Source organism: Bradysia coprophila, unplaced genomic scaffold (genome assembly GCF_014529535.1).
Source record: "Bradysia coprophila strain Holo2 unplaced genomic scaffold, BU_Bcop_v1 contig_324, whole genome shotgun sequence".
Classification (NCBI taxonomy): Eukaryota; Metazoa; Arthropoda; class Insecta; order Diptera; family Sciaridae; genus Bradysia; species Bradysia coprophila.
The window spans coordinates 804,967-820,636 of NW_023503584.1; the positions used below are offsets into that span (position 1 = coordinate 804,967).

A 15,670-nucleotide genomic window follows, 5' to 3' on the forward strand; every position below is an offset into this window, starting at 1 on the left:
AGGAACTATTTATGAAACAAGTTTCATCCAAACAGTCACGTATCCCATGCTGTCCGTCTTTTCTTTTCACACACATTTCGAGCGGCCATCACAACCACAGGCACAGGTGCATTTAAATACGATTTTTTTTATTCCAACTTTAACATCGGACGCTCTTGTCATACAAACGGTGTTTCTGCACAAATCAAGTCTCCATGGCTATGGAGTTCAAACTTCTCCGAAGTTAGTGTGTCCCGTTGTCTTAGCGTGCTGCTGAGCCTCAGCCTGGCCGACTAGAAGACTGTTGCATTGTATGCATCTCAGTGAAAAACGATTTACATCTGTGAATTGACGCGAAGATCTAGCTTCCTCGGCTACTTGCTGCGCTCTTACCGCAATAGTTTCATCAGAGACCGGAAATATTGTCCTAACTGGATCAACCTGAGAAAATTCAAATATTCAAAAATCGTTCAACAATCTCTCGTAACCTGCCAACCTGACAAACTTACCGACGACTCCAAATACAGTGCATCGTAATGAATGCCGTCAAATAACAGAAACACTCGCGATCCGAAATCCTTATCCTCACCGAATCGACTGATCACACCACTTGTGACATCAACAACGTCAATTTCAATGCCATAATGACTCGATAGAATGGACACCTCGATAGCTCCACCCCATGTTTCTGGCTTTTGAATCCATGCACAGTACTCGTCGTTCGGTTTGCCCAGAATTGCTTCGTTGTAGGACTCTTTGTCGTTTGCGACGTGTTGAGCAATGATTTCTCTCATCATTGGATGGCAGCTTGTGTCGACTTTGCCTTTGAGAACGAAGCCTTCAAATCGGAAATCAGTGCTGGTCAGTCAAGTACAAGACAAAGGTGCACAAAACAGTTTACCTATGCTGGTGAACAAACACGAGTTGTCCGACGGTACCGTTTGCGTCATTAACAGCCCATTCCCAGTAGCTCCCATTTCTTCATCAGCCAAGAGTTGAGCCAACAAAGTATCTGCTTCTATCGAGACAGAAGGTGTGCATTCGTCGGGATGCTTTTCGTTTGCAATTAATGTGTCGCCGTTTTTCACACCAATTTGTGACATTGACTTTGTCGAATCGGTAAGATCCAATGGCTTTGGGGGGTAACCACCCAAAATGTTCAGTCTATTGCAAGATATTTGAGATAATTCTGCGATTTTCTGCTTCAATGTGCCCACATTGTCGGTTGACAACAAATTTATTGTTTGTTGACCTTCTTTGGTCTTTATTCGTAAAGTGTATGGGCTGCATTCCATTGTCTATAAATTATTTTGTGTGGCAAAGTGATAAAAGAACGGTAAAAAAGGCAATAAAACAAAAAGTCACTGCCAGTCTACTGTCAAACACAGAGTGATGCCAACTTTTTGAAGGTTGAAAAGGTTGAGGAGCCACTAAAACAGAGAAGAGCATTGCGAGCATTGCGTAAATTAGAGTGGCTACGTTCTTTAATGTATACACTGGCGTATGCAATTCCATGCAATTTTTTTTCGACTGTGACTGTCCACCTTTCAACCGATGCCGGTTTTCGTCAACACCAGATTGTGACGAAAACAACTGTCATCTGCTGTAAGCCTGTAAGCGGAAATAAAAATCTGACAGAGAATGTATGGACGTAGTGTAGGCCTCTTACTCTAATTTCGGACTCCTTATTAAGGAATTAAGGAGGTTTTAGCACAAAAAGAAGGAGAAATAAGGAAATCGTTAGTTGAAATTAAGGAAAAATAAGGAGAAAAGTTCAAATTTTTCAACTTAAAATTTTCGAAATTTTACAAATTTAACGATTGGTCATGAACTGAAAGTGTCTGTTCGAAAAGTACAAAATTGATTTTTCCTGTATTTTGGAGTTGACCGAGTTTACTCGACTTTGAGCAACGAAAATTGATATTTACCGAACCGAATAGGGGTGCGTATGGTATCCTTCAAAAGCTTAGCAGTCTATAGACTATAGCCTAAAGATTGCAATCAATATTTGCGCATAGTAATTTGATTAGCAGAGGTTTTAGGCTTGATCTGTTTCACGGGGGTGCATACAATTCATATTCTTTTTCCCTATTTTTTCCGACACCTTCTGATGGAATCAATCAGTCATCTTTACAGAAAACTTTCAGCGGATTATTATCTAAGAAATCCTGGTGAAAGCTTTCTTGAGTCATTTTTTGTAATTTAAAATCGACCTTATTTTCGAATATAACTTCATGAGATCAATCGGAACTAACCGGTGACCAAAACCAAAATTTGTGTCTATTAATGCCCTAATTTCTAACCTAATAACAACTTAATTCATTGCCTCTTGCTTCAGTCACATCGAAAAAACCGTTTTGCAACCACTGTTTTGCGGGAATACCATTTACTTTGACCTTTATAAGTCCGAAAATAAGCAATTTAAAAAAAAGTGAAAGCGCAACGAATGAATTTTTATTTTTTTGTCGGTGAAATTTGCAAAAAAAATAAGGAAAATAAGGGTTTTTTTTAACAAAATAAGGAGAAATAAGGAGGTTTCCATAAAAATAAGGAAAAAGAAGGAGGTGTGAGAGGCCTGACGTAGTGTCATTGCTTTCGTGTGAACGGAAGAAATGGCCAAACATTTTCTGTCAAATTTTATTTTCGCTGGATGTATTAACCAGGCTGTAGACTTTAGGCATGCTTATTTTGAAGGAAGAGTTTTAAATTCATTTGTAAAGAGTTTTTCTGGTCCGGAAGGCAAAAGTATTGAAATCGTTTTTTCGAATTATAAGAAGCGAGGCATTTGGTTTGGTTAGAACAGTAAAAAAGATACTATTTATTAGAATTCTAAAAAAACAGGACCAATATTTTAGCCTTCCGAAGCACAAAAAACCTACCACAGATGACCCTGCCACTAAAATGAGCGAGCATGTATACTGTAGACAGATAACAAAAATTTCGTCTTGCAAATACAAAATTAAAATCTGCGTCTTCAGCTCGGCAGATTGAATGAGCATCTGTCATCACTGTCTGTATTGAAGTATGCACGAAAAGTACGCACCCACTGAACTGTCTAAAATGTCATAGGCACACATGAAGTTGATATTTTGGTCGGTTTTTATTAAAGCAGAAAAAGGTGGATATTTGTGATAAAAATGCTGTGCTACCGAGGCATTTCAGTGAAAAATGGTCTTTGTGCCAACGGAGTTGTGCTCAGACGCTTTGCGTCCAATAGCCAAGCCGAAAATGAGAGAAGCGATGAAGGTTCGTGTAACCTTACACTTTGTATGCCGCAAATGTCTGTGAACATTCCGTAACTTCTCCATTTCCAGAATTCCGAACATTGAACTTTTTCAAGAAACGAACTGCTGCGGTCAGAAAGAAATATGTCAGGCCACCTGTACCACCACCTAGGTGACTAAATTGCTTATTTTACACGCAATGAAACGTCGAATTTCACATTTTCCGATCCGTTTTCAGGTCGAAGCAAATGGCTGTCGATCAAGATTGGGGTAGTGTATGGCCTGGTCCACGAAGTTTTCATCCTGCAACGGTTCCTCTGCCCCTTCATCAAGGCTATGTGCCGAAGAATACCGCGTCACCCGGTAAATTTGCCAATGCTGAACTGATGAAAATTCCGAACTTTCTCCATCTAACACCACCGGTGATCAATGCCCAGTGCGAAGTTCTGAAGAAATTCTGTACACCTTGGCCGGCTAACTTAGAAACGGACGAGAAGATTGCACAACATTTTCCCATCGACGTTATAACATCAGGTAATGAACCGGCAGACTGTTCCATAACCAACTCGATTTCACTAATTTTTTTGTGCATTAAGACTACTGCCATGCATTACCAACCATTCGAAATCCGCTTTCTCGCATTGTTAGTATTAAGGTGAGTTGATTGAGCGAAGGGAATGCATCCGATGAGATTTTAGCTCAAACTCGCTTTTCCAGATGAAATTGTCAACACTAAAGTTAGACAAGCACGCTAAAGACAAATTTCTGCGATTGGTGGGCGAACGATACAATCCAGAAACGGACGAATTAACAATCGTTACCGATCGGTGTCCATTGCGTAAGCAAAACTACGACTATGCTCAGTACTTGCTCACAGCTCTATTCCATGAATCGTGGATGAAGGAGCCATGGGAAGACACCAAATCCGAGGCTGATATGGAAGTGTACATTTGGTCGCGTAACAAGTCGAAAGAATCGTCCGAAGCGATATTGAACTGGGGTATTACCGGTGATCAGGCGTCGCCTCACTTGGAGTATGGCCAGTGCGTGGAAACATTAATCAATGAAGGCGAAAACAGCTATAACGTCAACGACTATAAACGAGAAGTTCTAAAATTGTTGAATTTGAAAGGCTACGAAACGGCAGCTTAGAAGAGCTGGGTGTAGAGTTGTACTTTAGAATAAAGAAAAGATTTTCAATGAGTTGCAGCGTTTTAGACTCGCTACGAAAGCCTGTAACTTTGCGGTGGAAGTGTCAGGTGGAAGTTGTTCGTCCCAGAGTACAGACGGATTGGGAACTTATTAATCTGTGCTGGTTCACTAGTGCCACTTCTGATGGTGCTTGAAATTTTCACACACCTTACTATCAACGCAAAGACTCAATGGTGCATTGAAACAAAATATGAAACGCGTTGACGATCAAGTTCAGACAAATGGAAAGGTAGGGACCGCTCCGAGGAGTGAAAGAAAGCTGCGGAATAGTTGCGTTCAAATGGTAAAATTCCAGCTAATTGACATGTCCGTTCAACTTGGTGAAAACTCTTCCCATTCACCTTTGAAATGCTGTAACTGCACATTTCTTATTCGCTCAACGACGCCAATATCATCGAATTGGTCAAAAACTCACAACGGAAATATATTATGCGGCGAAACAGAGCGTAAAATTGAGGTTCAAGTTAGTATTTCATTCAAAGGTGTCGCACAGAGCAAAAACCTCCGATTTTATATCCACAATCTTTCGAAACATCGTTGGGTGATGTCAATCTTTAGGTAGAATCGAAAAGAGTTAAAAAAATAAAAACTTTTCTCATCTTAGTGACGAAAATTAAGAATTGCTTTTCTAGTTTTATGATGTGTACAAGATTCCAAAAATTGGAGTGGACGGATTAAAAATGAACCAAAGCAAGGTTGACAACGCAATAGATCAATGTAAAACACGTCGATCTGAAGTTACCGAGGTTCACAACCCACAGAGAACGTGAGTAGCAAAATTAATAATTGCAAACGACGAGACACCTTAAAAACATGTGAACCGTTCAAAACACTCCAATGAAGTTTGTCAGTGGGACTGGGACACACTTGAGTAATAATCTGGGACTTATTTCAAAGAGAATTTTTTGCGTGATACATATCTTGGTATCCATTAAAGAAGAAAATTAAGTTTCAACTAGTGGCTGTAATTCACACGAGCTGCATACCTTATACCTTATTTATGCGCAACTGGAACAAATTCTCAGCAGATTTATTTGCGAAAATAGTCTTATTTGATAAAAATTTTAACGAGTGAGAACTTACTTTGCGACCAGAGCGAAGCGAGGTAGACCGAGTGTGACATTATGACTATACACATCGTGTGCCTTAAAAAGCACTTATCACCAAGTTGCATATGACGTTTTTCTTAACAAAGGCAACGAAAAATTCTTACTCGTCTTTTAGCAGACAATGAGACTGGAGTGTTGCTTGTTTGAAAATGTAGGAATAAGTTCCCTTTATTCTGAAATTTTTTTTTGTGGGGCCTAGTCATTTACGAACATGTTTTGGACGATTGATTTGAGGAAATTTCGCGAGTTGTACAAGGCTACAAGCCTCAGAAAGGTATACATGGAACTTTACATGCAAAGGGTCGAAAATCAAGAAAAATTTCAAAACTCCATCATTGTCGAATGTGAATTATAACCGAAATCAGTTCTGTGTCGTATAGCTATACTACAGATCAGTTGTGTAATGAAAGAATCTACCAATATAATAACTCAAGTTGCATTGGTTCCACTTCAAGCATGAGTGGCATGAGTGCTACTCTAAATAGGGTACTGAAACTGGACAGTGTATCGAACACATTTTGGCTCTGTAAAAAAAATTCGGAAAACTTTTTCATACAAAGTAGTACTCTGGCTATTTGGCAGCTGTCATTAATAGCACTTTTGCTTGAATGAACACAAATTTCACAAGATATTTGAAGTAAAGATGTACTTGCCTATTGCGAATAGTTATTTACGTATCTGTTGTGGACGGTATATTTTAGGCAATTTCGCCAGTTGTAGCCCGAACGAAGTGAGCCTAAAATAAACCGTAATTATATTAGTGTAATGAAGTATTATGATGGGCGGGCATGGAATAAATTATATTTCGTGGTGATGCTGTTTTCTGATTTCATTTAAGACACTCAACTGCTTTTTTCGTTGGCTTTGTTGGCACCATGTTCTAGGCGAATATCAAAAAAATCAAATCAAAATATTTTAATTGATATGCTTCGAGTAGTTCGTAATACAAATTCTTTTCATGTTTGTGGGCCGAAAGTGAGGTTTTTTGAGTATCTTTGAGCCACTTTTCCTTCGCTTGTCGCCCTCATTTCATTCAAGGCCTTGACTTCGTTCAGGCTACAACATGCAAAAGTGGCTAAAATCAGTTGTCCAAAACAGATACGCAAAGAACTACGAAATGCGTTGAAAACCATACTAATCATGCTTCATGTACGTTCCACGCGCTCAGTATCTAAAATCCATTACATAACTCCTGACAATACCCTCTTTAGCAACCAAATTACTTTTATTAAGATGGTGAAAGAATCAAGTAGCCTTTGGAATTTACATGTACATTACGGCGCAGTCAGTTAAAATGTAGAATACAAAGAAATAAGGTGTGAATTTGACACAGATAGCTGAGAGTTTGTTTGCTAGAGAGAGTATTACTCCTGATCATGAATAGTACATTACATGCTAGTTGGGAAATTTTTATTTTGACAAGTGGGAGGTTTGTAGCCCGAGCCGAAGGCAAAGGCTTTAATCCCACAAGTCAAATTAAAAATTTCCCAACGAGCATGTATAATGTTTTACTCGCGAAGGCCCCGGAAAACGAGTTTTAACGTTAGTGTACGTGAAGTAAACCAAGTTTCAACATTAGTGTAAGTCGATTAAACCGAGTTTCCCAAAGCTCTAGCGAGTAAAAATCTTGCTTCCAAGTGTTTTTGATCTCAGCTAGAGCCTCGGATGAACAAAATTCACACGAAATTCAACTTTTTATCCCTAGTTATGGAATGCATGGAATATTCCTTCATTTTACACTAAACGTCCAGATTGGTCGTAGGTCATTGCGTTTTTTTGTTGTTGTTGTTGTTGTTGTTGTCGATAGCAATGAAAGTCTAGAACAGGTATGGTCGATCGGCGAATTCGTCTTAAACACACTCACATTTTATGTCAAAATAATATGAAAATGAGTGCGTTTAAGTACGAAAATCAAATTTGTATGTCCTCCGAGCGGACAATAGACCATACCTGTTTTACACTTTCATTGGTCGATAGTGACTGTAACCGTTTTAGAACATTTAGTGTTTTGGCCAACCCTTTTGCTAAAATCATTTATGTCAGCGAGCAGTGTTTTCAGTTCAATCGTGTCAGTCGATTTTCGGTTACATGACCGTCTTGTTCAGTTCATTTTTACAAAACTTAATCTAACACGATGCCAGCACATAACAAACAGGTAAGCTGAATGCTATCGAGTAGAGCATTTCCATGCGATTCGGTTTGCCAGAAAAAAAGGAAATAAATTTTCCGTTATCCAAAATGTTCAGCAAAAAATGCAGTCAGACATCGTCAAGCATCCATTGCATGATCGATGGACGATGTGGTATTTGAAACAAGATCAAAAGAAAAAGTGGGAAGAAATGCTGTCGAAAGTCGAAACATTTGATATGGTCGAAGATTTCTGGAGCATTTACAACCACATTCGCCAACCGTCCGAACTGAGTCAGGGTGACGATTATTCGATGTTTAAAAATGATATCAGACCGATGTGGGAGGACGCTGCTAACAAAAATGGCGGCCGTTGGCTACTAAATGTAGATAAACAATATCGACGAACGAAGTTGGACGATTTCTGGTTGGATACTGTGAGTCATCCGGCTATGATAGTGCGCCCCTTTGCCAAATTTTATTTTCGTAATGATTTGCAGCTCTTGTGCATCATGGGTGAACCATTCGAATTTCATGAGGACATAAACGGAGCAGTCGTGAATGTTCGGTTCGGTGGTGACAGAATCTGTAAGTGTGTTTCGTATTCAAATCGTTCATCACTTGAAAAACGTATATTTCAATGGATAGCGATTTGGACGAGTGATGCAAAGAAGAAAAAATCGGTTATGGCGATCGGACGGAAGCTGAAGGAGTACCTACGGCTGGACTCTCATTTCAAACTATATTACGAGGTCCATTCGGCCAGCAAAAATACAACACCGTTGTATACGATCTGAATAACGTGGCCCGGTAGGAACAACATTCAACACTTCAGGTATATCAGCTGTTGGTAACGAAATTTTTTAAAATAAATCGTTTGTGCTGTTAGTCCAGACACTTGCTGTTTGTATAATATAATCACGGTATTGAGGAAGAAATTGTCCATGGGCGCCGGAACAATTTTGTTTTGCAACGGATAGATGGGCAAAAAAAAGATGGTCAAAAATTGGCCATTAGAGACAACATCTAAAAAATCAGTTACTAGTGGTGGATAGGGCTTGTAGCCCTCTGTCCATATCAACATCAACAATCCAAAACTTCCACGGTTGCTTTCGAAGATATCGCCCATTGAAAATCGTGATTTTTCGACTACTTAGGGCTACAGTTGCCCAACCAGATGTTCCAATGTGAATTTTTTTAAATAAAAAGTCTTAGAACTAGTCCCGCTACCGATACCAATATAAGTCAGAATTAACCGATAATTTTCTAGAAATTTCCAGCATCGGGTGTGTCAGTCGCATCCTGTCACTTCTTATGACTCAATTTCTAAAATTAGCTTCGAACTTGCAGTAGCTCACACAGTATCGGTTTGAAACATTTGCATGGTGCGTTATTACGCTACCCGATGTGAAAAACGTTTGTTCGACGAATTTTGTCACTGAGTGCTACAAAGGCCAGCGAGGGGCCAAGTGTATACATTATGTTTCAACCGAAATCGTAAGTCAAAAGTGTGGAATGGAATTAAAAACCGAAATGGCGATTTTCTAGCTCGACAGAGCTCCATGCCATTTTCACATTGACATCAGTTCTGATTGACATTTTATGATGTGTTACGGAACCCTAGTTGCGAGTGAATTTAAGTCTATGAGTGCTGTGGGTTCTGTGTGTTTTTGAGGATTACCTTTCATACTTACCTTGAAGCGAGCTTTCAATAAAAACGCTTCGAGTGAAATGCCGAAATTGCCTATGAGTCAGCGAGATCTAGAGATAAAGACCAAACCGTATATGTACAATCAGTTTTCCTCGTCCCGAAGGTCGCCAATCGAAATTATTTTCAACTTATCCTATTCTTGATTCGCATTTTTCAAGGCTGTGTGTGGTCTTCGTAGCTTCAGCGCTCAACACTTTTTTTCAATCGGAAAATTCGTCATTCAAATTGGAAGGTATCCATCTTTCTGATTGAGTAGATCCATTGATTTTTCATCTTTGATGTCTCCAAACCTAAAACGAAATTTGCATAGATCGGGGACAGCCATTTATTTTTCGATAACGCCGTACAGCGGAAACATTTTTTTTTTAAATTTATAAGAATAAGTTTTCATTGCTACGAATCACTCAACACATCAACTAAAATTTTCCGAGCCCAAAATTAAAACTCTCAACAACGGACAATTACTCCGAATGAACCTCAACATACTATCACTAGGGGTAAAACACTTTCCGATACTGAGTACTCTCAAATTTGTGTTGTTCGTAATGTCCAGAATGTCCAGAACATTCAGGAATTCTTTCCTTTCAACGTTGTCGATGATAAGTTCAGTTAGCTGATCGTTGACTTTCGTGAAGCCATCCCAGTCGATGTTGTGACTGAGGGTGCGTATGTGTAGAGTTTTGATACTTGGAATTAAAATCCGATCGGTTGCCAGTTGATTGCCCGAATCGAGAGAAAGTGTTGTCAGTTCGCTTAGTTTGTCGGAAATTGATCTCAAGAAATGTTTTCTACAACTCAGTAGCGTCAAGTTTGTAATATCCGGAAGTCGCATGAAGAAATGTTCACAGTGCACAGGAGGCTCGATTAATGTTAAGCTGTTCAGGTGGCTTATATCAAGCCTTTCGTAGAACCTTATGTCTTTCGGTGCATTTGAAACGCTCATCTTGAGTGACTTCAATCTCTTTAGCTGCGAAAATAGGAATTCGTAAATGAAGTCCTTCAAATGGCCACTTAATTCCAATTCAATCAGTGTTTCCGCATTAGCTTTCAATAGTCGGAGTATTCCATTAGAGTCATCTACCCATCTGTCACTGGTCAGCGACAAATTGCTGAGCCTAAAATTCAATTCACTCAAATCCTTTAACGAAAATCGTCTTGATACTCCCGTGCCAATATGCTCAACAATCAATGTTGTGCCAATATCTGGTTGAGACGAGAGAAATTCCCTCAAACCCATAGGTGTTTCGCATTGTAAATGAAGCTTAAACTTTTCCAGCTTGGCTCTTTGAAACAGTTCTAGAATTCTGCCTACACAATTGCTCACTTCCAAGCTTTTCAATTTGCGCATGTGCGGCGGATCGTCGTTGTAATGTTCAAAAATACCACCAAACAATGAAATGTGCTGTAAGTTTGGCATACAATGCAACAAGTCGCCAAATTTCCGGACATCCGCTTCATAGTTGCCAATCCAAATCAGTTTGACCACTGCATGTCCTAATAGCTTGATTAATTGGAAGTCCTCCAAAGTACGTAAAACTCCACGTACTTTGATTGTGTGAAATTTGCGATTTGTTCTTCGTAAAAAGCGTAATTTAGCTGGGTCTGGGTGTACTAGATAGTTCAATGACACACACCACAAACATGAATCATCTGTAAGTTCTTTCCATCTAAAAGCATTTTTGTTAAGAGAAATTGCAAATATTAGGTTACGTTAGAATTCTTACAATTTACAAGTCGAAGCTGCATTCCCAGTGTCCGGCCAACTTAGATATTTCAAAATTTTGATAAGAATTTCGTATGGAAGTTCGTTTATCGTCTTAATTTCACTCATTTTGTGTAAAATGATTATTGTTCAACCGGCGATTATGAATACCGTACACAATCTTGTCGATGGAACTGTCATTCAGAACAATGTTAGGAAACAGATAAGAAAGATTGGACGAGTTTTATTGGTTTTATCGAATCCGCGTCAATTTTGAATTACAATCGCTAAAACGAACTGATGTGCATACGTTATTTTGCACCAGCTGGTCCCATTTGGAATTGTATGTGACCAGCTGGTACAAAATAACGTATGCGCACCAGTTCGTTTTAGCGATTGTATTTTTTTATCAATGAAAAACTACATTTTCACTCAATGCAGCTCTAATGCAATTGCATGAAGTTGCAAGTCACCAAATATCGCAGACCTTTATCAAGTCGCATTGTCAACGGCTACATCGCTTGTACATATTTGGATATTGAAACAATCTCGTCACACCATAGTAAAGTAAACCACGCAGAAGTAGTAGATTTGACGAGAGTCCTAAGTTCATAAAGAAAGCTTTAGATTTTCGTGTTTTCGATATCGACTTCAGGAATAAAAGACAAGGTCTGACTAATTCGGTCTTATATAGCAAGACGCATGTTCAAAAAAAAATGAAGTAAAAGATTTGGAATCAATCTCTTGAAAATACTTAGATTAATTGAAGTGTTGTCCGACAATAAAATAGGCGTTCAATTCTCGTTTTCATTTGCATCCGTTATCGAAGGGAAAAGATTTTGCATGGCATCAGGTCAGGACGAAAACGGTGGTTCATTAAGGTTTAAATCTCTTAATATGAGAAGTTGTGTGCGGCTGTTTTTGGGCACTTTTTCGATTTGCTACGGATGATAACTTGAATTGACTAGACGGTCATATTGATAGTCACGAAATTTCCGAGCTGCATATTTACCCATAGAGTTATAATCGAGAGGTTACTCGATGCTTAAAAATTACGTGGGTACCAAGACATGTTTAAAAATGGCAGAGCCATCATGTCATTTCTCGGGTGTAACTCTATGTATTTACCTAAAGTATAGTTTAGCCTAAACGAGTTGAATCATTGACTTGTTGAATAAAATTTACAGAAGGTATTGGCATGGTAGTTCTGAGCAGAGCTTATTTTTTAGGAATTGTAATTCTGGAAAATTCTGACAAAATTTCGAATAATCCCTACTTTAAGGGACAGTGAAATTTCAGCATGAATTTGCTTCAGCTGTTTTTCAGCTGATCCAAACATACAATCAAAAGTGCTTATACGTCAGGCCTCTCACACCTCCTTATTTCCTTATTTTTCCTTATTCTTATAAAAACCTCCTTATTCCTCCTTATTTCATTAAAAAATCCTTATTTTCCTTATTTTTCGCAAATTTCATCGACGGAAATCGTAGCTCATGATCGTTCCAACATGACTGGTTTAACATATATTTTTGTGGTTCCACGCCGCCACTCTACTCCGAGAGCCTCGAGTAGAACTATTTGATTTAACATGTAAATCACCCTTAACACATTCAAAATAATTGCGGCTTGTCAACTTTCGGCACCCTGGACTTTACTTAAATAGTCGTGGAATGCCTACAAATAATTTTCTAAAAATCTAGAATTCAGTTTTGGATTTTTAGAAATTTATTTGGAGGCATTCCTCGACTATTTACGTAAAGTCCAGGGTGCCGAAAGTTTGCAAGCCGCAATTAATTTCAATGTGCATTGTCTCAGCCTTATTTACACTTACTTCTTTCAAATTTGTACTTTTATACTTTCACCAATTTATTATTTTTTCGAAATTCGAAAGAGATAATAAACAACAGCTTTTGCAGTTAACGAGATCAAAATCTAATACAGCAAGTTTTAAACTTGGGGGTGGGGTCAAGTAAGAATTCACGCCGTAAGTACGTTTTAAATTTCAAAAATTTTGTCGCATGGAAAACATATTGCCACCCTACAAAAACGATAGGTACGTCAAAATAAACAGTGATGCGTTTTATTTTGAATTTTGAAGCGCACTATAGTGATAATTGGTAAAGCTAAGCTTTGCTAAGAATCTAATTCAATCCTTGAACGCGCCCAAAATATTCAAATTTTCATCGTGATAAAAGTGAATTGAACGATACAACTTTACAAAAACGGTACGTCAAAATAAACAATAATACGTTTCATTTTAAAGTTCAGGCGGACCTGCGATGTTAATTGCTGTATCTTAGAATAATTTCGATTTTTATCGAAAATTTTCTCCTCATTTTTCCTTAATTTCAACTAACAATTTCCTTATTTCTCCTTATTTTTCTGCTAAAACCTCCTTAATTCCTTAATAAGGAGTCCAAATTTAGAGTGAGAGGCCTGATACGTCTTATACGGTTTTACAACTACCACGCGCGTGTAGAAACTTGCAGCTTCAATCGTATAAACAAGTATTGACAGTTGTAAAAAACTGTAAAACATCTGAAAAATTTCCTACAAAAATTTTAATCTTTTCGAAAGTTTCACATGTTTTTTAGGATCTTCGCACCCCCTAGACACTTCGACAAAAAATATATGTGAATAACGTTCACACCCTTGGATCTTCGGAATTTTTCCGAAATAAAATTCCCAAAAAATAGACCATTCGCACAATTAAAATGCAACCAATTTCCGTAAAACTTTTTTTTATTTTTCTTTCATAATAAATTACAATATTTTGTTTTTACCGCATGTTGCCCAATTACATCATTGTTCACATCCTTCTTTTATATTCATTTTCGATTTATAGAGAGAAATCAAAACTAATATAATTCTCAATAAAAAAAACCATTCAAAAAACCGAAGAAAAATTTTAAGTTAAAAAATATCTCGACTTTTTGCATTGTAAATACGTTTAAGAATGTAAAAACTAAATCAAATTAGAATTGGAACTCAATACGGTTAAATACGACTACGAATAAATACATTACATTAGAGAATAATTAATTGAATTATAAGTTAATTAATAGATTTTTAGCATTTTCTTTGTTGCTTCTTTTCGTTTAATTAATCATATTAATAAAATAGTACAAAAAAAACAAAAGACAAGATTTAAGTTCATAAGATCAATAAGTCTATGGACTCGCTGTCAATGGGTGGAGCGTACGCTAGAGTAGAAGCATCTCAAACTGTTTATGAGATGGAGAAATTAATTCAAATGCATAATAAATAAATAAATAAAGTTTTTTTTTGTTTTTATCGATTGAAACTGTGTACGTCTTTCTACTCACTTACATAATTCGAATTTTTTAAATAAAAATTGGAAAAATAATTTTCTTTTTTACTTTAAAATTATATTTTAGTGTACGTCGATTACATAAAACTTAGAATTAAAAATATTTTATTTACACCAGAGCTTGATTGGACTGTTCTTTGTCTATTTGATTGGAATAATAAATAAAATCAAAAAAACGAAACAATCTCGACTAAATTAGAAATGGCCTTTGAATCAATGGCAATAAATATTCGTTGAATCGGAAAAAGAAGAAAGAAAAGGAAATTGATTAAGTTAAAAGCAGCGATTTGCGGATATGGATCTTAAATTTGTATAGAAATTTGATTGCCTTCGTTTGCTTATTAATATTTTCTCATTTATAATTTGAAAATAAAATTTTAATTGGAATGGAAAATGGTGAAAATGTCTTTTTTGTGAGTCAGATCGAGTGTGAATTGCTTAATTATCATGGTGTTCAGGTAAAATGTTGTTTTGAACAACACACCTATGTTGATGAAAAACCAGAAAATATTTTGAATTTATCCAAAAAGTTGTTTTTCAATAAAATGCAAAATCTGGTACTTCACAGTTCACGAAAGGAAAATTGACTCACCTAGTCTTTTTGGCGCAGAATCGCTATAACGCACTGATGAATGAATGATTACGACTAGGTTGAGCGCCTGCCTATAGCCTCCGTAAAAGGAAAAACACTATTCGCAGGCACCAGCTGACCGACTAACACACACTTATGGTACAATCAAAACACATTTTTCACAATAACGTAGAAATGCTCTATGTGTAGGTTGTCTTTGAATTGTTTACAAGATAAAAGGTTTTTGTTTGTACACCAGCTGGTGCTTATTCTGCACATAGGAAACTTTTAGCAATTGTAATTGAAAGTAAATTAACTCATTGACTCTCATTAACTCATTAACTCTTCTAGTGGCTTACAATAAAACTATTCGTACTCATCGAGAAAAGTTCATGGTCCGGATTTTATCTTGTACCACTACCTTAGTCACTCACAGTTTGTTGCCAAGATATTTTTCTAAAGATGAGAACTAAGCAATTTACTTTTTGATGATGTAAGTCTTTAAATCGCATAATACGAAGTGATCAAATTTATTTCCTTTCGTGTTTTTCTGTTTACTTCGTCTACGTTTTCGTTGGTTTATTTTATTTAAAAAAAAGGTTCATCACTGGGGAAGGAAACAATCCAAAATAAAAGTTTCAGATGTTAAAAATTTCGGTTGACTAACTAGATATTCATTGTTCTCTGTTCAAATACACTTTTTA

General features: G+C 37.2%; 4 protein-coding genes across 4 annotated transcripts; 2 read left to right on the top strand and 2 right to left on the bottom strand.

The window, feature by feature from the left end:
• Nucleotides 1-107: 107 nt before the first annotated feature.
• LOC119079304 (ubiquitin thioesterase OTU1-like) lies at nucleotides 108-1,349 on the bottom strand. Its single transcript, XM_037187094.1, has 3 exons — nucleotides 881-1,349; nucleotides 489-817; nucleotides 108-420 (listed from the first exon to the last, which is right to left on the bottom strand). The coding sequence occupies exons 1-3, from the start codon at nucleotides 1,272-1,274 to the stop codon at nucleotides 208-210; spliced, it is 936 nt and encodes a 311-aa protein (XP_037042989.1). The 5' UTR covers nucleotides 1,275-1,349; the 3' UTR covers nucleotides 108-207.
• A 1,673-nt stretch (nucleotides 1,350-3,022) lies between these two features.
• Nucleotides 3,023-4,406, top strand: LOC119079305 (28S ribosomal protein S35, mitochondrial). The gene is made up of 5 exons (XM_037187095.1): nucleotides 3,023-3,225; nucleotides 3,294-3,375; nucleotides 3,442-3,737; nucleotides 3,800-3,858; nucleotides 3,921-4,406. Exons 1-5 carry the CDS (start codon nucleotides 3,117-3,119, stop codon nucleotides 4,353-4,355), a joined length of 981 nt encoding a protein of 326 aa, XP_037042990.1. The 5' UTR covers nucleotides 3,023-3,116; the 3' UTR covers nucleotides 4,356-4,406.
• Nucleotides 4,407-7,518: 3,112 nt separating this feature from the next.
• LOC119079306 (eukaryotic translation initiation factor 4E1-like) lies at nucleotides 7,519-8,547 on the top strand. The gene is made up of 4 exons (XM_037187096.1): nucleotides 7,519-7,679; nucleotides 7,771-8,088; nucleotides 8,152-8,239; nucleotides 8,300-8,547. Exons 1-4 carry the CDS (start codon nucleotides 7,659-7,661, stop codon nucleotides 8,446-8,448), a joined length of 576 nt encoding a protein of 191 aa, XP_037042991.1. The 5' UTR covers nucleotides 7,519-7,658; the 3' UTR covers nucleotides 8,449-8,547.
• Nucleotides 8,548-9,671: 1,124 nt separating this feature from the next.
• Nucleotides 9,672-11,339, bottom strand: LOC119079307. Its single transcript, XM_037187097.1, has 2 exons — nucleotides 11,087-11,339; nucleotides 9,672-11,029 (listed from the first exon to the last, which is right to left on the bottom strand). Exons 1-2 carry the CDS (start codon nucleotides 11,191-11,193, stop codon nucleotides 9,775-9,777), a joined length of 1,362 nt encoding a protein of 453 aa, XP_037042992.1. The 5' UTR covers nucleotides 11,194-11,339; the 3' UTR covers nucleotides 9,672-9,774.
• Nucleotides 11,340-15,670: the final 4,331 nt, after the last annotated feature.